Genomic DNA, 26,583 nt, shown 5'->3' on the forward strand with positions numbered 1-26,583 from the left:
AATGAGAAAAATCCTGGAATGTTTTCCTCAAAAAACAATTTATTCTCGACTGAACAAAGAAAGACACCAACATTCCGGACGACACGGTGGCGAGCAAACCACCTGGACCCTTCCAAAGAAAATTGACTAAACCGGTGCCAATTGTTTGCCTCTCTTTGTGGCCCTCGTTTCAAGTGTGCACCTATTGCTAAGTTAAGGTGAAGTGCGCCCTCTAGTGAACACTTGCCTGCACTCCATCCTCAACTACTTGAACTAAGATTATGTGTATAGCATGTTCGTGATGCATAAAACTGTACTTGAAAACACTCAAAGTAAAACAAATGATAATTCAGAAAATAAAAACTTATCTTTAATTGTGTGCAGGTTGTTTAGCAAGACTCTGTCAAGTAGAGGCAAGATTCTCCACTGATGTATTCAGACTAAGCAGACAGGAGGATCAAAATATTTCAGTGACGAAATCCCAAAAGACAAAATATCAGCACAGTTGACATGATACAGGGAACCAGCACAACCGTGAGCGATCTACTACAGCAAAGATCTTTTAATGGTCCCAAATATACCGAACAACTAAGAGTACACTCATGTAAAAGAAAAAAATGAAGATATGACAAAAACCGATCACATCTAGAGTTCCACTCAATCTTTAATCAAGACGGGCTTACAAATTTTCCAAAAAAATCTGCAGTTTTGAAGGGCAAAAAAGGGTAAAATTATCTCCCCACTGAGGTTTTAAAAACCTGTTCAAGTGCGGCTGAAAACATCCTGAACATTAAAGGCAGGTCTCTTGTGTCGTTTAAAAAAATGAGAGGAGAGAAGAACTGAATCAGAAAAGGGGGAAACTGCTGGCTTTGAAAGAGGAAGAACTTCCGCTGAGCCACAAGAACAACGGTGACATCATAAACAATGACGACACAGACCTCTCTTTGCTCCCTAGTGTCCCGCCTGGCCCTAGAAACTCAAAAAAGGAAAAAAGATCAAGAAAAAAAGGCAAGAGAAAAGGGGCTAGAGGAAGGAGAGAAAGAAATGGAGATGGAGTCAGCAAAGGTGAGTGGTGGGTGTGGATTGGCTGGCCCAATTGGGTCATGTGAGGTCCTTCCCTGAGAGGGGGGCAGTGTGTCCTGGTCCAAGCCTGGGACGCTCTGTGGGGCAACAGCTTTGAGAGTCTGAGTGCGCGAGGTCTTTTTCACCCCCCAGTTCATTTAGCTTAGTTGAAATTCATTTTTGTTAAATCCTTTTGTCCAAACCACAGTTTCATCTTCGCTCTCTCCATCCGTTTCGCGAGTCCTTTTTCGCTCTCTCTCTCTCGCTCTCAGATTGGCACTTGGACAAACTCCGCGTGGAGACATTCACCTTTTCGCTCTGTGGCCGAATCTTCTCTCTCGCTCTCCCTTCCTCTGTTCCTCACATAGCGCCCCATGGACTCCTGCGGGGGGCTGCATTCGTTCATTTATCCATTCGTTTGTGTATTCATTCATTTTGTTTCAGTTTTGAGTTCTAGGCTGAGCGCTGCAATAGTCTCTGGACAAAGCTCCCGTCGAGCGTTGCTTTGCTGACTGAAGAGGGAGTGCTTTAGGAGCTCAGCTTGGATTTCTTGGACAGAGGAGGACTTTCTTCTTTACTGTCTGCATCTTCCTCATCCTCGTCCTCTTCATCATCATCAGGATAATCCACCAAACCCACCAGACCTCCCTGCAGTGGGAAACAGGTGTCATATATCAAAACATTCAGGTAATTCATAAAAGACATTTTAAATTAATATGTAAAACTCTAGTGATCGTCAGTGATGGGCGGGTTGATACAAAATGAGGTTACGAGTCATGCAAAAATATTTTTTATGATATTCGGGACGCGGCCGGTCGGGTCGTTTGATATAAAGATGCCAATTAACTATTTTAAAAAATTAATACTTTTAAAAAATGCGGGCCAAAAAGTAGGCCGGGTACAATATTTTATTTTTTGCAGTCTGAGTTGCAGACGGGTTAGTTGAAAGCGCCCGTCGGGTGTGGGTTGTTTATACATTAACCCGCGCATCACTGGTGATCATGTAAAAATGTGCACTAGTACCTCAATATTATTGACTAACCTTAGTGGTGACAGCTGCCGTAGGGGGAGAGCTCCGGGCTCCTGTCCCGGGCGAGCTTGGAGAACCAGGTGAACCGGGGTGGAGGGATGCGGTTGGGGGAGACGACAGACTGGGTTTAGGGGAGCTAGAGAAGGAGAGTTTAAAACTGGGGCTCTGGCGTCCTGAGAGGCTTGCCTTCCCTGTCAACACTTCCTTCTCTTCCGACTCTTTCACTTAGGGAATGAGAGAGAGAAAAACAAGTGAACACTCCAAACTAATCTCCTAATTTATCAAAGCAGCTGGTGAATCATACGTAGTCACATACATTTCTTTCTCTCCATGAATTTGCTGATGGGATCCATCAGGTCCTCATCGCTTTTCATCTTATCCGAGGGTGGCACCACAGCTTCACCGTCCTCCAAGTCCTCCTCATCCGTGTTAAACCACATCTCCTCCTCATCTTCAAGTGTGCGTGCGTCCCGACGAAAACGGTGATTTCTCAGAATTGACCGCATGCTGGGAGAATCACAAGCAACATCATTTAATTTATTTTTAACGCAATTAATCAATATGCAGATGCATATTCAATGCAAAAATTATTAATACTTGATCCATGAAATGACTTCTTACCTGTCAAGTTTAGGGTTGTCCTGCCTTTCTCTCTGCTGTTCATATCGAAGCTTTAGTCCCTTAAATGTCTGAACATAGTCTACGTCCTCCAGGGCCTTCCAGTAGTTTTCTATGATATGAGCTGTCAGAGATTTCACGTCCTCCTTTGCGCACACAAAATGCAACAATTATACACAAAGTCATCACAATTATTAATCTAGCTATATGCAATCATTTTACGAACAACTGGGTACACAAGCTATATGTGCAGGAGGGTTTAATGTAAATTCTCAACTCTTTATTTTCAAAATTAACCAGCCTAAGACATTGTGCAGACAGCACTGAAAGAAAAATGTTGGAGCAGACCTCTATGCATAAGACTCCAAAGGGCCGGAATGACATGGGAGAAAGACAGATAACAAAGGAAGATTGCTTTATGGAAAGCTATTGCATTGTTTCTCTGGTCCATGTGTACAATGTGCTATTCCATCACTCAAATCTTTATAAGTGGAGCAAAGTAAAGTCTCTGTGCTTCAGAAGATGGCACACAGCCTGACCTGCTGCCCCTGAGTAAAAGTCAATACTGTTCAATATGCGATGACCAGGTACCAATGTCACAAGCTGGTTAGTCACTTTACTTAAGCGATGCTTTATTGTAAGGTAGCTAAATGAGCTCCGGATCATCTTAGAGTATGTTCAGGAGCATCACAAGATTTATGTTTACATGTATTAAGTGTTTTGTTATTAAAGGAATAGTCCATTTTCTTAAAAGAAAAATCCAGCTAATTTACTCACCACCATGTCATCCAAACTGTTGATGTCTTTCTTTGTTCAGTCGAGAAGAAATTATGTTTTTTGAGGAAAACATTGCAGGATTTTTCTCATTTTAATGGACTTTAATAGAGCCCAACATTTAATACTTAACTCAACACTTAACAGTTTTTTTCAACGGAGTTTCACAGGACCACACACGATCCCAAACGAGGCACAAGGGTCTTATCTAGCGAAACGATTTTTGACAAGAAAAACAAAAAATATCCACCTCAAACCACAACTTCTCGTCCAGATCCGGTCGTGATGCGCCAGCGCGACCCCACGCAATACGTCATGACGTCAAGAGGTCACAGAGGACGAACGTGAAACTCCGCCCCAGTGTTTACATGTGTTGAGAAAGAGGACCGTACCGACGTTGTTGTATGTCAACTGATACTAATTAATGTCTTTGTGTCAGTTTATTGTTTACAATGGTCCGCAAATTAGCGTTTTATATATGTAACACGTGACCTCCGTATGTCACTACGCATTTACGTTAGGTCGCGCTGGACTGGATCTAGACGAGGGGTTGTGGTTTAGAAGTGCATATTTTTTGTTTTTCTTGTCAAAAATGACAATCGTTTCGCTAGATAAGACCCTTATGCCTCGTTTGCCCCGTTGGAAAAAACTGTTTAGTGTTAAGTATTAAATGTTGGGCTCTATTAAAGTCCATTAAAATGAGAAAAATCCTGCAATGTTTTCCTCAAAAAACATAATTTCTTCTCGACTGAACAAAGAAAGACATCAACATTTTGGATGACATGGTGGTGAGTAAATTATCTGGATTTTTCTTTTAAGAAAATGGAATATTCCTTTATCGTGTAACTGCACACTCCCAGATGTGCAAATGCTGAGACATAAACATGTCTGATTTTGGCAATATATCAGTATAAGTGTACTTACCACTCTGACATACTCGAACATCTCTATGATGGCTGAGTTGATGAGGTTGTATCTGGATCCATTGTTTAGGAAAGCTTTGACCACTGGCTCAAACAGGAAGTTCCTCATAATGTATCTGTTATAAAACTCATCCTTCAGACCAATGATTTTCCTCATGAAACGCAAAGCACCTATAAAAGAGAAAGTTGCAATTTAGCAGCCAAAATGGATTTCGGTCAAAAGGGTAGCAGTGAGTTCTAAGATCTATTTTAAATAATGGATTATTTTTCATTATTAATGCTGCTGGCACTAAATTTAGAATCACTTGGCATGTCAGGGCTCAACGCAAAAGATTTTTTATACTGGCCCGGTCGGGCCAGTGGTTCAGGTTTTCATTTGCCCTGCCAAAATTTTCACTGTTATCAGGTCAAGTGTTCCAGGTATATCAGGATTGACTGCACAGAAATTACTGCAGAGAACTCTTACAACAAGATTACTTTGTTACGAACCAATATTAATAAAACACAATATGCTGTATTGATATGTCTATCTTAAAATTCTCTTCTTTCATACATCTGGCCATTAAGTTCAGTGGACCAGATGAAGGGTTATCAACAACGCTTTTAGACACCAGCTTAGAGGTTTTGTTTACAGTAGTTGCTTGTTCCAATGAAAAAGGCTCCCAGCTTGTCTGCTTCACCTGGAAACTGAAGGTACACATTATAGCGTTTTTTTTTAGTCATGGTTTAACAAAGTAAATGTTTGCTTCTAAAATGTTAAATAATTACATTTTCGTCTGGCCTTATAATTAGAGGGAGCCGGTGCCATTTTAACATCTCTTTGCTCTACCAGTTGACCTAACAAGCAACAGTGTTCCCAACACCCAAGGTAGAAGAAGACCCAAGACATTGCTTTGAAGTTAAAGGTGGGGTGCATGATCTCACAAACATGCCCCTACCCCAATAGAATCTGGACCTTCTTTTGATAGACCCGCCCCACACATACGCAACCCAGCCAATGATGCCAGTTAGTAGATTGGACTGTCTTTCCCAAAGTGTTTTTCAAAAATCATGCACCTCGCCTTTAACGTTTGAAAGGCTTTCTGTGGCAGGCAGAAAATATATTTTAGTGACTGAGGGCGAAGCACTGGCACGAAAACACTGTTTACTGGCCCGAGCACCTCTCACACTGGCCCCGGGTATCGGGCGATCCTTTATATTGACCCCTCCATGTGTTATAATAATAGTGTAACAAAGCCTATAATTGTGAAGTTGGATTAGCATCACTGATTTTTGGTGTTATGGATGATGCGGTTTGAATGTTCAGTGTGACAAGTATTGAGTAATAAAATCACGCGTTTCTCACTTTCCACTTTGACTGTTGGAGTTCACAGTCATTCAAATTTACTATAAACATTATATAACAGCTGCTTACCCCAGACTATAGCCTCTTTCACACAGTAATTCCGGTAAATAACCATAAACTGCTCGTGGCAAACGCTGATGGTCACAAAGTTGCTCGTGACCAAACAACATTGCATTAGGTGACGTCAAACCGAAACTGCGTCTTAAACAACAGTATTGTTTGCACATTAGGCTTCACAGAATGCGTGCTAAGAACGTTGGCAATTCGGCAAATATATGTTTTAAACAATTTTTGTGAAGAAATGTGGACATTAACTTCAGGTGTGCTCGACTTCTAAGCAGTGTGTGTGGAAACATCCGTAAACAGTGTGGGGGTAAACGCGTCATCCGTTTCAAAACTTTATGATTGGCCCGAAGCTATCAGCGCGCTTTGACGTTGTCCGTTCTAAATGCGGGTAATCTACATTTTTTGTTCACACATAGCGCGCCGCTTACCGGTAAATTACTGGTTATCTTACAACCTCTTACTGGTAAATTGGCAGCACTGATATACCAGAAAGGTTCTGTTCACACATGACCTGTTAACTGCAATTTACCAGTAAATTACCAGTAAAGACTGTATGTGTGAAAGGGACTTATTACTTTAGTCTCATTTGTATAAAACAGATTGACACAGGCAAACTAAATATGAAGTCCAAAATCTTATCCCATTTTTAATGAAAAGTCAGTTTGTGGTAACACTTTACAATAAGGTTGTATTAGTAAATATTAGTAAAGTTAGTGCTACTCACAGAGTGGTTTGTGGTGTTCGTTGATGATTAAAAACAAGTTGTGTAGCGAAATACAGTTTCTGTCGTGTTTTATTTGGCATTTTGTAAAATTACATTGACTTCTCTTGGAAGACTCATTGCTCGCTGATATATCACTCCGCAGCCGGGAAACGGAAAAGGGTCTGTTTACATGTGGTTGTAGTTTTTTTGCTCGGTTTCTCTCAGAAGAAATTTTTCCCATATTTAATGGCTCAGTGACCAGCCTTAGGTTTGAAGTTGAGCTTGATTGTGACTGTCTATATGCTAGACACCGAGTTCGGTTCAGCGTCCTTGTACGGCAAAGTGGTTGTCACCATCAAGTGGTCGGGAGTGTGCTAACGCTTCAGACTCAAATATAGAGCGGAAGTATATACGCAGTTGTGAGGTATCTGAAAAAATAGTTCCACTATAGCAAATAACACGGATTGAAATCATACATTGCGACAATATATTTGTTTTTAATCATCAACGAACACCACAAACCACTCGGTAAGTAGCACAGTTTTGAAAATGAATGTTAAGTGTTGTTTTAATGACTGAAGCAGTCAAGAGACGTCTAAACGAGTCAAAAAGTCAAGACACGACCCATTGTCAAAATTTCAGTGTCCATCACTGTAGCTCATCCAAAACAAACCAGAAATGAGACTCAAAGTGTTAAATACCGGAATTATCCTTTAACATGAACTAAGATTATTAATGCTGTAGAAGTATTGTTTTTTGTTAGTTCATGTTAGCTAATACATTAACTAATTGTTAACAAATACAACCTTATTGTAAAGTGTAAACCAGTTTTTTGTTCATGATCCATCAATGCACATTATCAATATAATAAAACTTTCTCTGCATCAAAAACAAAATCTTTTCCCTTATATTTTAAATATTATAAATTTAACACTTACCATCACAACAAATATCATTGCCAACTTCTTCACAATACAATCAAAATCTAGATAAAAATCAAGCCCCACTAAACAGTTTAATTTCAGAAATATTAATCTAAATACATTGGTAAAGTCTTTTCATGTTGTCTTTAAAGTCAGCATGTGTGTGCGCCTATACTCACATAAGGCTAAGAAAGCGTGTTGAGATGCGGTGAGCACCAGGACTCTGCGCAGGATGTCCTTGTTAATGATGTAGTTCTTTATGTGATACGTGTGATGTTCCACGCAGAAGGTGAGGAGCTCGACGATCAGAGCAAGCAGCTGACACGTCTGGAAATCATCTGACAGGATGGAAACAGAGATAAATGGTGATTAAGTCTTTAAATAGCTCTTCTAATGTCAATTGCAAACTAAAAATAATTTTTAAATCTACCGGAACATCCAGTCTACACATATGCACATGCACACAAACATCACTTGCATCTTACCTTTGCTGGGTTTGTCCTCTGTGGTGTTGGCAAGAAGCGGAGCAGAAAGCACGTGCATGCAATGCTTGTAAAAGAAACTCAAGAACTCGGTCTTCTCGGTTTTCTGCAAGGAATCAGTTGCAATATTACAATCTATATACATGAGTAGTACCTAAGGACATTACTAACAGTGTGGTTTTCCTCATATCAAATACACATTTAAATTACAGTTCTTCTCACATTAGCAGTCGCAAGCATGTTTTCCGGGTCCACTAGTGTCCTGAGCAACCCCATTAGCTGTACGGCTCCACCCAACTCTGGGTCCGTGTCACAGATCATATGCTCAATGATCAGATTTATCAACAGAATGTCCTTTGAACGAAGACAAACAGGCAGTAAAAGTTAAACAGGCATGACTAACAGATGGCTTGTCCAGTCTGAATGTTTACTGTAGCATGTGCAACTTACATCATCATTCTGTTGAGACTCCTGCATAACAAACTCTCGCACCATAGAGGGGTTGTACTCCACCAGGTAAGAAAAGATATCAGTGGCTGCTCCACGCACCTGTACATCGTCCATGCCCTTTTACAACCAAATCACGTGTATGTTAGTAAACACAGCACAGGTGTATGTTGCAGAACCTGTTCTTTACATAACTTCATATTTTTTTAAAGTACAATAAAAAGGACACAACTATAGATTTCAAATGACAAGCTTTTCCACAAAAATTTTCCATCTCATTGCAATTGCAAAAATGTCTCACAAGAATAACTTCCAGCGCTGGCAGGATTCCCATGTTGGACAGCGTTTTGAAGAATGCATCCCTGTTCTGTGGTTGTAATGTTTGGGAGAATGCACAAAACTCCTTCAGGAAATTTACCTGGAAAAAAACAACATCAGAATGACAGGAATTACTTGTATACAGGAAGTTTGATGCATATATTAATAATGAGGTTATCGTACCAGTTCGTGTCGTTTGTCGTCATCTGTGGCTTCATCGGTTAACTGCGCAAAGAGCTCAGTCAAAAATTTCTCATCATCCTGAAAACAAGAAATCAACCAGACTAATCAGAAATTGTAAGATCTAGTTATCTAACCACATAAACCAAATCTGTTACATGAGTCATGTTTGTCATAGGGCAATGAGCTCAAAGAAAAGCTACGTAATATTTCTTTATGTCTCACAGAAATCAACCTTTCCGCTGAACCATACACTTTAAAGAGTTTTGTTTAAAGCACAACCATAAATGTACCAAATATGTTATTGTCCTAGATTTGCTGCACCAGATCCACATTCAATTTCTGTAAATCACAGAGAGCATCAAAGGGTTTAGACATTTGCAGCCACATTAGGTACGTTTACATGCAACCAAATAATCTGTTTGTAATCGTATTGATGGCTCAATCGTATTGAAAAGTCTTCATGTAAACACCTTAATACGATTGAGGAAGATCGGATGCAAATATGGATCGTATTGAAGGGGGTGGTCTATTCCGATCTGTGATCCAATCAGCAGGAGAAAAGTATGCATGTAAATGCGTGAATTGTAGTATTTTTCTAAATCGGATGCAAAAATGCATTGTGCACATGCGCAGAACATTTGTGCTCCAAGTTCACGTATTATATTTACTCGTATCACATGATTCTCGTCACAGAAACACGCAATAGCAAGGAAATAGCATCACACATTATTAAGGTAACATTAAAAGGGTCTGTACACGCAATGTACTAAATTCTGCAGCGTTTATGTATATTTTTAAAACATTAGGCTACTTAAAGTAATAAAATAGCGTGCCTCTTGGAAAGTGTGTTTTCATTACCTATATCTGAACTTTCTCAACTTTCTCCAACTTAATTTTGACTTATCCAGAGATAAAGCGTGAACTCGAAAATATTGAGATGCTGACTGCAGTTTTTTTTTTCTGCGGGTTAAAGAGTAATTGATTTTGTTGATTAGTTATTGGTATTTGGGCTGTGAATAGTCATTGGGATGCTTTTGGGCTAGTTCTGAACGTCCATTCGGATGGTTTTGATGCACGAATATGGCAACCCTGGCTATGCGCTTGGGCACACTTTCCGTTCGGATTCTATATAATGTACATGTAAACAAACATTTAAATCAGATTGAAATGTTTAGGGTGCATGTAAACTGTATCGTCGTAACCTTCAATCGAATTAAATTTAGTCGGAATGACAAAATTTTGTGCATGTAAACATAGCCATTGTAAACTAATTTCTACCTGAATGAGACGATGACTGGGGTAGTGTGCTCAAAATCCTGATATGCTATAGGAGTTATTCGATCTACGTTATCAATATTCGTGGCGGCCATGTTGTTGACATAGAACTGTCAGTCTGTCAATTGACAAGCGAGGCAGCGTGGGTATTATGCATGGTATTATCAATGTAATTTTTTTTAAACCACGCGATGGTGTGTGGTGTAATACACGGCTATTCTAATAACAGCAAAAAGAACCCCGGAATTAGTTTTTATGCGATACCGACTGTCAGAAAACATGAAAGGAAGGAGACAGAGGAGTTAAACCAGCGAAGGAGAGAATCCCAACAGCAAAGTATGTCCGCATCATTTTACCACAGGTAACGTTAGGGATATATGCCTCACAGCAAAGTCTGTCCCCATAATTTGATCACATATGGTTAGCTGTAAGCAAGCAGTGGCTGAAATTGCTCTTTCAAATAAGCTGCCATAAATTGAGACAGTTATTAAATTAGTATTAATAACTATATGAACATAATAATAGGTCTGGCATTGATACTAGGTAGGGAATTAAAGGCCGTTCACATTATAAAAATAACTATAAAAATACAGTTTTGAAAATCGTTTTATATTAAAGACAATAGCGGAGCTCACACCAAAACGATATATATAACGATACAGATACAATGAACGGCATCATTGGGATCACTTTCTGAGCGATTTTTCCCACCTGATGAAGGATAAACCATTGATAGCATTAATTGCTGAGGTCTATAACATAAGATTACCTGCAGTTGCTGTGAAAATTGACTACGTAATGCTTTTTAATCTATTACATTAACTAACTGTTATGCCAAAAGGTAAGAGATTACACAAACTATTAGATTCACTGTTTAGGGTTACGCGAAACGCAGCGTGTCGAGGACATCTGCAAAAGTTTTTTTTTACAAGCAATATTAAAGGCAAGTGATTTGCGCGAGTGCCGTGAGCGAATTAGCATAAACGTATCGTTTGGTGATGTGGACGCTAATATAGTTATCGTTATCGTTATAATGTGAACAGCCTTTTAGTGCTTGTATGATGTATGCGAATACTGTATGAACGATGTAGTTATAAATATCCGGATAAGTTACGCCTGGCAATAAGGACGGATCTTTACTTAAGGCTATTGGGTCTATTTGATATGGTTCCACACCAATCAAGCTCATCTTCTCTTAATACCTACGAGATGAAGCCATGAGGTACTGCTACACTCAACTCAAATCTACGTGCGGCTAGGGGCAGGACAGATGTCTTGTCAACAATATGGCCGCGGTAAGCTACTTCCGGTGTTTGCGAATAAGCCCTATAGTGTGATTATTATTTTGCAAAAGGCATAGCGTTAACGACAGATAAATTACCCAAAGAGGGTTCAACACTGCAAATTGTTTAACGGCTAAAACACAGCATGCTGTCAAAATGCCAAACAGATCACCACAACTAATCAAATTGATTAGTGGACCATGAAGATCCATTCCTAAATAGGAAGCATATAAAAAAAAAAACACATTGTAAATGTGAACTACTTTACTTTTCTACCAAAACTAAGCATTGAGGGATGAGTGTGAAAAAAACGAGTAATGCAAGAAAAAGAAAAATACTGTATAAAAAAATTATATTATTTAATAGAATAATTAATATTATAATAAAATTATGTAATATGTAAATATTTAACAACGTTACAATAATGATATTAAGTGCAAGACTGCGACTCTATTATAACTAAAGTCGGCAAACCAGCACTGAATCCACTTTTAGGATCAATGTGAATGCAAAAAGAACTCAGCTCCCTTGCAAGACTGAAGTGGTCAGTTTCTTTGAAAATAAATCTCTTAAAATAATTTTTAATAGCAAAAGATCTTGTGAAAATATTTTTTTGATTTTCCACACTCTTTTGAGCACAGCTGCTGTTCCAAATTTCTGTTGTCAGTCTTGAAATACAAGCAAAATACATAAATAATTATATATCACAGTCGATACTGCAATATAGATTTTTTTTTTACCACCCCTGGTGATGTATATTTGATCACTGCATGTCAGCATCAAGGTTAAACATGTTACAGCTACTGTATTTTCCTCATCACTTTTCATGAATACAAAAGATTAAAGAGATTGTTTGCTATACACGGTCATGGGAAAGTAGTACACCTAAATGTTTAGTTTAAAACAGCTTGCAGTATCTACCTATATGGTAGATTGTTTATTCAATCAGAATACAGACAGCTAGAACTGCGATACGGTAATATCATGGCACATACTGCTTTTTTATGTTCATTTATTTGCAAAGCTGGACAGAATAAGCATACTGAACTGATGCTGGCTGAAGGTTTGAGACTCCAGAAAATAATCATCCAACACGCCTGCCAAAGCGTTTGTGACATCACATGATATTGCTCTAAAGAACATGAAAAAGCTGTTGCCATGGAAACAGGCCCCCTCCCTCCAACTCCACTCCCAGTATACAGCATTTCCACTGTAAGAGGTTCACAGAAGCGTAAGAAAGAAGCACGTATATAAAATTTCTATGCATTAGCTACAGTTAAAATAAAATACTATATTTGCATGGTCATTCAAAATGTTTTGATCTGTAATGAAGTTGTTTAAAAAATAAAGATGGTGCACCCGATGCAAAACTGTTTTCTGTATACATCTGTAAAGCTTTCAGTGTGAAAGCAATAAAGGCTCATGACCTTTACAACAGGCAACCAAAGTTCAACCACCAAGGACATCCCACTAAAACCAAAGAGATGTGCTCAGATAATGAAAACAAGTTTGTTGCCGCACAAATTATTGAACATATCCATTGTATCGCAATAGTTTAGGATGCATTTTATTTGTTGAAATGGAATGTGCTGGTATGTGATAAGCAAAACTGGAAGGTACTGTGAATTGGGAAATTATTATATCACCTAAACAGCATTATAATGGTGGTAACTAAATTAGTAGTTAGTTCATTACTCAGTCCCTCCAGGATTTCACAATTTATTTTTGTAATTTTTGCGATCAAAATGACTGATTTTGCGGCAGTACTTTCCAGAAATGTGTGCAGAAATTTATTTTTCCTTCTACTATTTAGTATTCCAATTGTCTAATATTAAATTATTATTAAGAAGTTCTTAAGTAATTAAAAAAATTGTAAACAGTGTTATAATAAGAACAGAGGAACAAAATGAAAATATGAAAAAAAATTAATATAAAGATTTGGTTTTTTGATGAACATAGACAGCATAACAGTGGTTATAAAAACTGGGTCGCCAGTATGATTTAAGTAAAATTGTATTAAAATAATTAACCACTTCAGCTGCACAAATGTTAAAAAAATGTTTGATAAGAACATGAATTAATCCTTATTGCCAAAAATATGAGAGGTGCATCACGTAATCTCTTTAAAGAGTTTAAAATTGACTGACCTAAAGTAAAGCACAATAGCCACAGGTCTAAAACTACTGTTTGCCTAAAATGTGTGTTTACTTGTGTGTTATTATGCGTCTATGTGACTGTTCAAGTGCAAAACAGGTCGGTCCTCATGTGCACAAGAGATTGTGATTGACTGTTAATTGTGGGGTGTAGCATGCTGGAGAGAGAGATTATGAGACCTTTTTTTAGTTTTTGTGATTATTTTGCGGCGAAATAACAAAATATGCAAAATCGCAAAATAACGCAACATTTTGCTGATTTTGTGCTGTGTTCCACGATCGCAAAAAACTGGAGGGACCGATTACTGATCTCAACATGTATGAAAACCCACCTGCAACATGCCGACAATCTCCACTTTGTTGAAGAAGATGAAGGAGTGCAGGGTAGAGAGCATGTTCTCCTCAAACACAGAGGGGGTGGGTAGCACCATGTCCTGAATGTACTGCACTCGATACGTCTGGTGAATCTTCTGTCGCAACTCTGGGTCTGAAATGGGAATGACCTCTTTGAAGCGTGCCGTTGTGGTCAGGAACTCTCGATGTCTGCGTGGTTGGGGCAGCGACGGGTCGAACTCCAAACACCCGATCACATCCATGATGCATTCTTCAGAGAACATGACTTCGAAAAGAGCCGTGCGATTAAGGAGGAAAATGCCCTTGATTATGTCGTAGAGGTGATGCAGGCCTTCTCTGTTTTCCAGGTCCTCACATACACGGAAAAGCTCTAGCAGCTTGCGGATGTAGCCCTCGTTTTCCAGCGCCAGGGCGAGTTTTTCCCGCCGTAATGGAGAAGGTAAGGACGAGGCCACCAGCTCAGCCACTTCCTCCAGCCGGGAAAGCTCACAGGGTGGGAGTTCAAGACCAGGAGATGACATATCATCGAAGCGCTCTTCTTCAGATTCATCTATGAGCTCCTGGGTGATGTCTACTGAGGGATCCTTTCCCTGGACCTAAAAACAGACCACGAAGACAATGAAGAGTATTGCAGAAAAGACCAAAATCGGATATGACCATCAGGATAAGATATACAATCACCTGGCATATTTTCTCCCAAATCTCATCACAACCAGCTTTTTCCTGGAAGCTGAGGGCCAGGTCGTAATTTTCAGCCTCAGACCATACTATTAATGTATCCTTTAAAAGAATAAAAAAAAACACAATCCATCAACAAATACCCAAAAAGGACATGAGCTTAACAGAAAACAAGGAAGTAATCTACAAACAACTAAACAGGTTCAGATTCAGTTACAGTAAGCAATTATATTACTTAAAGAATTAAACATGCTCAAAATTGTACTATTTAAAAGCATAAAATTGTGAACTAGTCTGATAAAAACCTGCTGTTTTTGATAGGCGGTATTAGGGTTGATCTTTGACTCCAGCAGCAATGAACCTGTTTAAAAGAAAATATGTTGCCTTACTCATAATGTGGATGAAGAATAAAGCACCTCATCTTTGTAGTGTTTTGAAACCCACCATCACTTTCGGCGCGCACCAAGAGAGAGGTGCCTTTCAGCCTCTCCACGTAGGCAGACGACACATGTCCCGTGCCCCGATCATCCCACTGGCGGTCCTCATTCAGAGTATACACCTTTACTCGTCTACGAGTGTCAGTCATCCTTGCAAGTAACTCTCGAGGGTTTGACCCTTGATTTAATAAAACTCAAAGCCCTCACTTTACGAAATGCAACAAAGTCTTCTAACCTTAAGATCGGTGTGTGCACAGATCCGCAAACGATTTGGCGTTTACTTGCAACCTGTGGCGGAGCTGATGCGTATATTGTTGTGTGTCTATCTCCGTAAACTCAAGTAACGTTATTGCATTGAATTATTCTTACCAGTCTAGCGATGGGCAGCTAGCTGCTGTCTGCAGCCGAAACTCTCCACAACATACCCAATATTTTGAAATATTTAAACCAAGCCACTGAAATCTTTATTCCGCCTTTAAAATGGATGAAAAGGTGAGATATTGGCTTAAAAGCATGCAAGAGAAACAGGAATGCAGTTTATTTCTCACCGTGTCCCCTTACTTTTAGCTAGTTCTGCTAAGCTAACGCTGCGACTAATTCAGTCAAACGGGGTTAGCTTAGCTAGCACCTCAGCTAGCCGGCTATCTGTTCGCGCGAGCCATTTTAACCCAGAAATTAGAGAACCGCACGCGAATAAACTCCAAAGACGTACCGACAGCGTTATTTGATCATTATACTCGAACGCGTTCAATGAAAATGTGTGGAAAGTCGTGTATAAAATGGCGCGTTCATAATAAGCTAAGCTATATTTTCACCAAGTATTCCGCCATATTCTGGCTAAGGGCCGCGTAGGGACCAGCCAGTCTTTTCACACAAAGATCAACATTTTCCGACTCAACTATTCAACTAGACTCGCTCGTTTTACTTTCCGGGACGTTAAATTGTCAGCGCGACCGTCGAGCACCATGAAATAGCAGCGTCTTGAAGAAAAGTAATTATTAGCCCCACTGTGAAGATTCGGCCATCTTGGGTCCCCTCAGAAAGCCGCTACGGGGTTTCCTGTGCTGCAGGCGCAGGGCCGTCGCCACAGTTTAAAGACACAGTACGCCAAAATGACAAACGCCGTTTCGTAACACTAGTACTGGTGATAGAGGAGGAAGAGTGCTGTTATTTTATGTACCTGAAATTAATACATAGTTAAATATGCTGAAACACTGTAGTTTTATTAGTTTAAAATAGAGGGTTCAGCCATTTAAGTCCCCATGAAATCAAAATTAATGTTTTTTGGATTTTAGTATGACTATGTTTAATGATAAACTACACAAAACATTGACACAATTGGCACTTAGGAGATTTAGGAACTTACAGTCTTTTAACTTTCTTTTCCGCCAGAACAGACAAACTATTTTTTATGACATCATTCTGTACCTCAGCTTCTCATCTGATTTTTTGACCAATCAATGTGAGGTAAACTAAACGCTATTGGCTGTTTAAAGGGAGGAGGAGCCTCTGAATATGACTTAAATCAGGGGTGTCAAACATGTGTATAATGGCCATGAATTAGTTTTCGCCTTTAACATGCTGCGATGGCGACACACAAAGTATGTTCCAGTTTAGAAATGGTCAGGACTCAAACACAAACGTATAGAAATGAGAGTAGCATCTCCCCCTAAACTGGTGATGTTAATCCGGTGGTCAAGAAATGTAAGGAAACATGATTTTAAAGCATAATGCTTGTGTTTTATTACTTCATTATAGTATCAGGTACTATAATGCTACGTTACAAATCTAGCACTTTCTTTGCTAAATGATTGTTCTCATTATAAATATAGAGAATATAAATAAAACGTAATGATTTATGAATTTATGAATAATTTTGGCATTATTTGGCAATACAGAGAGGATAATGTATAAGCATAAGATATAATTCTCTTAAGGTTCCATACAGATAAAGATAAATTAAGGCTTTTTAATGGGATGGTTCACCCAAAACTGAAAATTCTGTCATCATTTACTCACTCTCATTTTTTTACAAACTGTATAAATGTCTTTTTTCTGATGAACACAAAAGAAGATATTTTGAGAAATGTTTGTAACCAAATCGTTTGTGGACCCCATTCACTTCCGTGATAGAAATAAAGAATACTATGTAAGTAAATGAGGTCCACGAATGGTTTGGTTACAAATATTTCTCAAAAAATCTTCCTTAAGTAAATGATGACAGAATTTTCATTTTTGGGTGAACTATCCCTTTAACGTAAGACCAGTGGGGTTTCACAGAGGTAAATTTGTGTGTATATGTTTTACTTGTTCTACCAACTGGAAAAAAAACGGGTAATAATAAAGCTGACCAAGAGGTCTGCTGGTCATAAGCAGGTTAACCTTTGTGCCATCTTTTAACAATGAATGTCCATTTTCCAGCTTCTGACAGCTAGGAACGCAAATCCAAAGTAGGTTTTAGGTAAATTTTCAACCTAAGTAGTGTACATATAGTGTAATGAGCAGGCAACCATCAATAGAGGCTACATGAAATATGCTTTCTACTGTATTTATTGGGTAGAAAGCACATCAATTTTAACCCAGCAGTGTGTTCTGTCCAATATTTACCTATTATGGGTAAAAAATAACCCAGCCATTTTTAGAGTGTAGTACTTACCTGTAGTAGTTTTACACACAATTTTCCAAACATAACTATTAAGAGATCATTGTGACAATAGACTGAAGTGTGGTCTGGTTTCCCCAGCAACATTGCTACACACAAGTGTACTGGGTCACAGAGACCTTCAGAGCATGAACATGGCACTTCTAAGTGCATTTGCTCACCAGACATTTTATTAAAAAGGAAACATATAAAAATGAAAGTTTGACCTTGAATATGTGGTAGAAAATATAATGAATGTGAGCAATTCCAGTGTTAAGGATGTGACATTTGCGAACATGAAATAAAAATTCACAGAGAATGCATTTGTTAACCCCCTGATGATAGTCTGAGTCCAGACATCAGAAACATATTAGTCTATTTACGAGTTTTCTATTTAAGATGAAGGAAAATACATGCATTACAGATGATAAGTTGTGTTTGGAAGACAATATACTTTGTAGGAATTCTGTGAATTAAAAGGCACAAACAAAAAGGAATAATACCCACAAAATTAAGAAATGATGACTATGCAAAAAACATTTAGAGGTGGTTTCCCAGACAGGGATTAGCTTAAGCCATGACTAGACCTTATTTAATTAGGAAATATAACTAGTTTTAACAAACATACCTTACTAAAAACATCACTTGTATTTTGAGGCAAAACAAAGGGCACTGATGTATTTTAAGATATGTCAGTGCAAGTTGTTTTCAGTTTGGAGAGCTCTTACATTTATTAAACTGCCCCAAAATGTTTATTTTAATTTTTGGATTTCCATTCATGAGGAAGAAACGTTATGGACGTGAAATTTCTCCTTTATGGGCATGACAATTCCGAAATTTACACAAATGACAATCACAAAATTAAAGACTTGAAAACATTTGAATTTAAATGGCAAAACCTAGAATGAGTAAAAAATTAGTCTCCGCGACACTACAGTCCTTGTCACACCTAGTTTAAAGGGATAATGCACCCAAAAATGAAAATTCTGGCATCCTTTACTCACCCTCATGTTGTAACAAACCTGTATGAACTTCGTTCTGCTGAACACAAAGGAAGATATTTTAAGCAATGTTTGTAAACAAACCATTTTTGAGCACCATTGACTTTCATAAACCTCATTCACACACTTGCTGTGCGTTCACACCATCCGCGGTAGAGGCGACAAAAACATGCTATTCGCGCGTAATTGGTCGCTTGCACATTTTTAGTTTACTTGCTTAATTAGCGTGTGAAATTCTAGTCATTTGAGACATTCACACAGAAATTCGCGTCATGGGAGGGGCTTCTGCGACTCCGCTCGCTCCCTGTAATCACGTCACTACTAGAGCAAGCTCCTGATTGGTTAACACGGTGCAAATATCTAAAGTTCAGATTTTTCAACACACTCAATTCGCACATTGCGCCCCATTCACACAACGTCATTTGCGCGTACCACGCTGCAGGATGCCTATTCACGTCTTTGTATTGACTTAACATGGTAAAGCACTCACGCTTGCCGCCTCTTCCGCATCTGGTGTGAATGCCACATCACCCGGAAAATTGGCAGAGAGGCTTCTGTGTGAACGCAAACACGTCCTGTAAATTTTCTGGGATTGCTCCCGGAAAGAGGACTTAGTAACGTTCCCATAAAATTACCGGAAAGCCCTCTGTGTGAATATTTTTTGAAAGTTTGGTGCTTCTGTTTCCTGCTTCATTACAAGCATCTTCCTTTGTGTTCAGCAGAACAAAGAAATTAATACAGGTTTGCGATAACATGAGGGCAAGTAAATGATGACAGAATTTTCATTTTTGGATGAATTATCCCTTTAAGTATTTGCCATGTGTATTTTTGACACTTGTATGATGAAATACACTTGCTCTCAAGATCTACAATCAACGCAGGAATAACAACTTCTTAAATCAAACAAGTTTTAGTACATGCTTCATCTCATTTGAGCTTTCTAGGGAAACGTGAAGAAACCAATAATGATTTTTCCACATACAAACAATAAGGGATCATGAAAGTTGCTGAACCGGTATAGCCGGAAAAGCAGAAATACCGGCAAAGAATTCATTAAATTTGACCCTGTGGCAGAAAAACAGGATTGTCTAGCAATGTTCTATACTGTATTTGTGTAACCTTATAGCAGGAGTGTGGTGAAACATGTGTTTTCTATACTTTATCAGAAAAACATTTAAGTGTCTTTTATCAGTTTAAACACTGCTTTGAAACAGGCTCTGGAAATCTAGAAGTTGTATACAGTACAAAGATTGGTCATATGTTCTGTATAAACATTAGCACGTTTTCACAAACAGCATGAGAAAAGTATGCTTTAATTACTGTAACAGTCGGTAGAAAATAAGCATCCACATAAGCAGTTACTGAACACAATCATGTGAGTTTCTTTAGGTTAAGTTTAACTGTGTTTCATTATTTAGTTATCTACATTACAAACTGAGATGTAATGAAAGCTTACAGTAGCATAATACTTTGTTCTGTTTACAGAAGAAACGTATCAATAAAAATAGGCCAAGTAAGTGTTAAGTCAATTTGTAATGCTTTTAAAAGAAGTACTGCACTGATATTGTCAATCATCCGAGAAAATTTTTTTTTATTTTTTTACTAATAGCCACTGAAAACATACACAAACTAGAAAAGGTCAACAAAATTTGTACAGGAATTGGGTAATGAGACAACTCAACAATGTGTAAATAGTATACTTTACTGGGTTCAACAACCATTTAAAAAAAACACAAGAAAACACATCTTCATTGATTGAGAGGGGCCTAAAATAAATCCTGTACCCAATTTTACCCATCATAGGCTCATGTCTGATAAATATCCCATGTCCCTAACTTCTGTTACAAAAATGCAATTTAAAAGGCAAAATATTTTAACATTTACTTTACTGACTGAACAGACATGCAATCAACAAAAACTGAACTAAGCGGCACCACATTAACGTTAGGTCTGGCTGCTTTAGTCCTGTGATGTGGCGTAGTTCAGATAAAGTTAATGTCTAGCATCAGTAATAGCCCATTTGCATCTCAGTCACCCACTTCCTATTTCCCTGCCTGTTGGGCCTGACGCCTCAGCAACACGTAGATCTTTTCTTTGATCCAGTCTTTGTTGTAGGGCTGGTAGGTTTGTGTGTCTGCCCTGTACCTGTAAAAAAAGAAAAAAAACTTAAGTTGCTAGATTGATCAAACTATAATAACTTGCATTTCCTGAAATTATAGTCCATGAGATCCTGGTGTAAAAGTTGCAATACTTACACAAGACAGCTGAGGTCAGCAAGATCATCAACAAAATCAAATAACTGGCTTATGTCGTATGTGATAGAAGGACTGTTAGGATTCATCCTCTTCAGATGCTCTTCATACATCTTACACACTCCTATAAAGAAAAAAACATAAACATGTATTAAAACATTTAATGCACTTGTTAGACTATATTAGTACTACTGAAATGGAAAAAAGGGGGAAAACATACCTTCCATGCAGTCATTGACAGACTCGTAGTCTGCATATGTCCTGCCTTCTGGTCTCTTGGTGGGCTGCACCAGCAGAATCGTGTGAGACTGAACAGGACGTAAAAAAGTCAACCATGAACAAACCAAATAACGAATTAATAACAACATAATCTAATATTCAAACCAGTAGACCTGGCAAACAGAAATATTGGTTAATTTATATTCGGAATCTGACATAAGACCCCTATAAAAAAAACAGCTGTTGAGGCTCCAACCCTCCCCCAAAAACAAAACAATCTTGACGCTTCTTACACACACATAAACTTACCCAGATGACACTACGTGGCGTAAAAATTAAAAAGCGTTTATTTTAATCACAATCTTAACAAAACAGTTAACGTTTTAACGAAATTAAACTAGCTTTATAGTGCATTTAAGGGCAAACATGAGAACTCAAACATTCGTGTATTTTCGACGTCATTTTGCTACACATCTGCTAGCTGCGCGCGTGTGCTCGATACAATATTCGTCAAACGGACAATGAAACCCATGTTTATACTATTACAAATGTCAACAATAACACACGTAGTAATAAAATACAGCATTTCCAAACTTACCATATCTTTGTTTGATACGTAGAAGTCGCGAAATGTTCTGTGCTAACCGCTAACTGACACTCGCAGGTCGCTGGTACAGAAGAGCGTAAATGTGCAGCAAACATCCTCTTCCGGTTGTCGATAGAAAGTCTTTTCAAAATAAGAGTCGAATTACAATTTTTTAAAACGTTGATAAAAGTCATTCCAGTTTGGAATACGTATGATAATCATGAACGAATAAAGGCTGGTACAAGATGTACGATTTGTGGTAGTATTTTTTTGTTAATGTTTACTTTTTTGCACATTAACAAATGTGTGCAAGATAAACACATACAAGAGATGTATTTTAGTAAATTCTACTCTTCTACTCTAAGCATCATTTATGTCCATATAATAAAATAATCACTGATCCTGGTTTGTGTTTTCTCTTTATTAGCAAGAATATAAAGTTAAGCAGCAAAAGTACAAAAGCACAGAACAATAAACAAAATGTGGTTCTGACTGAAAGAATACATAAAACTCTGGATGTATTCGTATTTTCATGAATTCGTGTGTATTTTCAAGAATTTTGTAAAGTCATTGATCTTGCTGTAGATTTGACACGTTGCCCTATAAAATCAATTAATCAGGTCTACCATAAATAGGGCATTCCTACTACAGTGGCATCAGTAAGTAAACACTTTTGTTTTTGCATTATGCTGCATCCTTGAAAATAAGCATCTAAATTAATTTTCATGGATTTTAATCTAAATCTATGAAAAAAATGTATTGTGTGCACCTTTAATTGTGTATATTGTCTTGTATACATTAGTAATCAATTTGCTTGACTTTTTGGGGGGATTTTATGACCCCTCTTTAATTCCACTTATGCATGTGCACGTGATCTCAGTTTATAAACTGTGACCCTCTTGATCCCTTTCCTGAACGTGGGCTTCCTTGCGGCAAGACCTCCGGCAGCACCCTTGCATCTCCTCTCACATTCTTCCTTGGAGACAAAGTTATTGCCATTGCCATGGCAACCACCATACCAAAAATGTGAGCAGGAGCCAGAAGAACGATCAAAGTAGAAACGGGATGTCCAATCAGAGCAGGACCCGGCATCTCTTTCCAAACCACACTCACTAGCAGACTCGATACGGACGGGACTATGATCCTGAAAACAAATAGAAACCAAAACAGGGTCACGTTGGAGAGATTATTCATACAATTTAATGAAATTGTGAGCATAGATGAGAGTGACAAAAAAAACAACAATTGCACCCTAGAAATGAGATCAGGACATCCTTGTCTTTTAAAACCTTGGGCAGGTGTAATTTCATCCAGACAGCAGCCATATCTATCATCACAGATACAAACACACATCATCAATAATGAAATAAAAATGCAAGTGGATCAAATTTAAATGCTTATCTTTGTATATACTTGTATATACCTGGTCCTATGACAGTCTTGTTGAGCACAGCCTTCTCCCAGAGGGCCAGAGGCAGCGGTGTGACCATCAGGGCAGCAGCCGAAATATGACTGGGCACAAGATGGGCCAAACCCTGGAGGGTATGGATCACTTTGTCTGTTAACTACCCAAAGAGCAAATGTAGAGGATCAGAACTTACAAATAAAAAAGTATAAGTGATGCGTACATGAATTGAAAACTAATTGCAGTTTAAAATGAAAATAATTTGCATATTTCTGATGACTTCTATTCATCTTATGCCAGAAGCTTATTAACCTGAGGGTGCATCGTGGGTATGAGGCACGAATCCGTGCAAGGTGCGTTTGTAACCATTCGGGTTCTGAATGCTGGGCACCACTAAACCAAGGCAAAGCAGATGCAACAATTTTATACTGTCAGGTTTTACATGCATTGAATATATGTTGCTATTTAAAGATAAATATCTAAAATGTAAAACTGTGTCAGATAAGGTCAGCTTAATTCAGATCATATATATTTAATTTGTTTTTTCCTTACCCCATTGACAATTTTTAGGCATAAATCTTGCAAAGTTAATATAGTCTTAATGTTATTTTGTTAATGTATCTTAACATTGTTGACATATTTTTACTGGAAACTGTTGGTTTACAAAAATATGTATTGCCAGGAAAAACTCACGGTTAAACTCACTTTGGGCCCTTGGACAAGCCTGTGTGTTGCAGTTCTCCACAGTGTGCGGTTTGCTAAGAGAAGCGCATGCTTCATCTGCATACTGATTGTGATCCAAATCCATGCACACCACCCTGCGCTTCCGAGTGCCGGTTCCACAGCTACGAGTACACTGAGAGACATGACAACACACAGATTTAATACTGATCAGCTTCATCAAACTATTCACTTCCTTCACCTTCTTTCTTTCCTCACCAGGCTGAAGTCATTGGTGTAGTATCTGAAAACTTGCTGGCAAGCAGGTCTCTGACAGGATGTGATGTCATGTGGGCGCGCGAGGCCATTGCAGTGGTGCTCAGGGATGCGCTGCCCTTTGTCCCCAATGCAAAAGACCTCTCGAGTCTGCTGTCCCTTGCCACACGTGACTGAACACTGGAGGAAAGATTGGAAATGTTGGTTAAAGGGGTCATGTGCTGCTATTAAAATGCTCCACCAATAAGACGTCTATTAAAGACTATCTTTTGCAAAAAACATATTGTTCTGTTCTGTGTGTGCATGAATGAAGTTTGAATATAATAGTTACATACATCACCAAAGGGGCTGACACTGTACTCGACACAGGGAGGCTGGTTGCAGACTTGCTGGGAAGTTGGTCTCCTGAGGCCTTGTGCAATACAATGGGAGTCATCTACCACAGCCGATGTTCCCTCATTAATACAATGAACAGTACGGGTTTGCACGCCTTGACCACAGTGAACCGAGCACTTTGAATACGACCCATATGCGTACCTACAAACACACGCAACATCAGACTAAAAGTCTAAAAGTAAACTCAACAGTGTTTAATGTATCTCATCCATGCGTCTCATTAATCTATGTTTACGCAGTAATATATGGTTTACTTGTAGGTGTCCATTATGTGGTTAGATACCTCAGAGCCATGTCTGGAGGTGACAGGAAAAGAGTGATCCTCAAAATCCACAATCTCTCCATGTCTCACCGCCTTTTAGCAAATACATGGGTGTGTTAGAATAAAGTGTTTGTGTGTGTGGTTTTGTGTTATAGCCAGCTTCCACATACTTTGCAGACACCCGCCACACAAACGTCTCTGCGGCCCGGATAGCATGGTGTACCATCCACCACAGCTGCTCGGTGCCGGTAGTAAAAGTTTTGGCCCCTGGGCACACACACCAACTCGCACGGATTTGAAGCTGGAGCAAAATGTACAGTAATCAGATCATGTGACTACATGAAAAGCCCCATCATACTACTAAACCACCTGAGGAAAGCTTTTAGCCATAGCAAGAAATGAAAGCACCCGGAACGTTCTTGCTTAACCATTACATCTAATTATAGGTTTACATTATGTGCTCCACAAATTAAAGCTCCAATTAAAGTCATTGTGAGATCATTATGGAGTCTTTATAGCAACCTACTTTACATTTATGCATTTGCCAAAAACCATTAGGGCGGTCCATGCATTCTATGGGAATTAAACCCATTACTTTGGTGTTGTTAACGCCATGCTCATTTAACAGTTGAGCATAAAAGACTCCCTCAGGACCGTATAATAAAAAATACTATTTAATAAAAGTTAATTGTCATTTTTCACCTCCGTAATATGGCCGCCAGGTGTAACTTTTTCCCTGGAATTCCGTTCGGTCAAACAGGGAACACTGTTCTTCACGGAAATCTTTAGAGCCACCAGGGCAGTCCTTAATGGTAAACAAAATTTAGGGCACTGCAATCAACATTGTTTTATTTTTAATTCTGTGTTTGTTTTGTAAAGTATTATGTTGTTTACCTGTGTGTTACAGAGTTTGTAGGATTTGGATGGCCCTATACAATTGTGTCCACCATCCGTCCTTAGTATCAAAAAACAGAGTTAAGAAGAAGATAGGTGTTGCTGTAACACGAAATATCATGCATAAATGTATGTGTAGGCTATTGGACTCTTCTAGCAGTATTATTTTATTATTGACGAACCTAGCACAGAGTTCAGTCAGGTTTTTTCAAGGATGTGGAATCATTGGCGTTTTAGTATATATGTACATATATACTGTAAGTAAATGTAAAGGTATGTGTTTTTGTGTGTATACCTGTTGTTGTTGTTTTTATGGACCAAGAGACTGGCCTTAATAAAGGTTATTATTATTATAATAGGGTAGAAAGAAAACATGAAATAAAAAACACATTTACCAACCTCATGGTGTTACAGATCCTGGTTCTCACAGCGACCCCCGTGCCACAGGTGCGACTGCAGGCTCCATACAGTCCATATTCTCCCCAGTAATCATTACTTGGATGGCCAATCTACAACAAAAGACGCCACATTACCATTTTCTTCTATTATCCTTTATTGTTTCTTATAATATCTAATCTAACACTGTATGATAAATTGCCAACTAAGACAAATGTCAATGTGACATTGACAAAACCACATTTTATTAATCCTGTAAACATGCAACAATCTAGTAAAAGGTACATAGAGATATGTCTGAATGTGATTTTTTTTTTAATTGCAATTTAATTACACAAAGGTTATGGATGACTTGGATCAAATTCTAATAACACAAATCCAGACTAATTTCTAAAAATAATTATTTTAATTCCTGACCACAACAGAGAAACTTTTATATTTTGGGACAGAAAGTTTTTTATGTTTTGGTTGTGTTACTCACACTGAGAACTTCATAAACCAAGCAGTACATCCAAAGAAAATAAGGGATCATCATCTACACAAAGACAATAATTTTTCACAT

The 26,583-nt window shown here is 38.4% G+C and overlaps 3 protein-coding genes across 3 annotated transcripts; all 3 read right to left on the reverse strand.

The window, feature by feature from the left end:
• Nucleotides 1-327: 327 nt before the first annotated feature.
• On the reverse strand, nt 328-16,113 carry smek1 (SMEK homolog 1, suppressor of mek1 (Dictyostelium)). Its single transcript, XM_055185956.2, has 15 exons — nt 15,041-16,113; nt 14,902-14,957; nt 14,600-14,698; nt 13,897-14,514; nt 8,854-8,931; nt 8,654-8,770; nt 8,356-8,472; nt 8,128-8,259; nt 7,909-8,011; nt 7,603-7,761; nt 4,388-4,557; nt 2,693-2,835; nt 2,388-2,578; nt 2,084-2,295; nt 328-1,689 (listed from the first exon to the last, which is right to left on the reverse strand). Exons 1-15 carry the CDS (start codon nt 15,180-15,182, stop codon nt 1,570-1,572), a joined length of 2,457 nt encoding a protein of 818 aa, XP_055041931.1. The 5' UTR covers nt 15,183-16,113; the 3' UTR covers nt 328-1,569.
• Nucleotides 16,114-20,249: 4,136 nt separating this feature from the next.
• Nucleotides 20,250-21,899, reverse strand: erh (ERH mRNA splicing and mitosis factor). Its single transcript, XM_073856152.1, has 4 exons — nt 21,745-21,899; nt 21,148-21,235; nt 20,931-21,051; nt 20,250-20,820 (listed from the first exon to the last, which is right to left on the reverse strand). The coding sequence occupies exons 1-4, from the start codon at nt 21,745-21,747 to the stop codon at nt 20,718-20,720; spliced, it is 315 nt and encodes a 104-aa protein (XP_073712253.1). The 5' UTR covers nt 21,748-21,899; the 3' UTR covers nt 20,250-20,717.
• A 239-nt stretch (nt 21,900-22,138) lies between these two features.
• On the reverse strand, nt 22,139-26,563 carry paplnb (papilin b, proteoglycan-like sulfated glycoprotein). Its single transcript, XM_073856151.1, has 13 exons — nt 26,503-26,563; nt 26,025-26,134; nt 25,626-25,686; nt 25,434-25,536; nt 24,902-25,032; nt 24,724-24,824; nt 24,409-24,610; nt 24,077-24,253; nt 23,843-23,993; nt 23,450-23,530; nt 23,156-23,297; nt 22,984-23,059; nt 22,139-22,876 (listed from the first exon to the last, which is right to left on the reverse strand). The coding sequence occupies exons 1-13, from the start codon at nt 26,554-26,556 to the stop codon at nt 22,589-22,591; spliced, it is 1,677 nt and encodes a 558-aa protein (XP_073712252.1). The 5' UTR covers nt 26,557-26,563; the 3' UTR covers nt 22,139-22,588.
• Nucleotides 26,564-26,583: the final 20 nt, after the last annotated feature.

Source organism: Misgurnus anguillicaudatus, chromosome 18 (assembly GCF_027580225.2).
Source record: "Misgurnus anguillicaudatus chromosome 18, ASM2758022v2, whole genome shotgun sequence".
Classification (NCBI taxonomy): domain Eukaryota; kingdom Metazoa; phylum Chordata; class Actinopteri; order Cypriniformes; family Cobitidae; genus Misgurnus; species Misgurnus anguillicaudatus.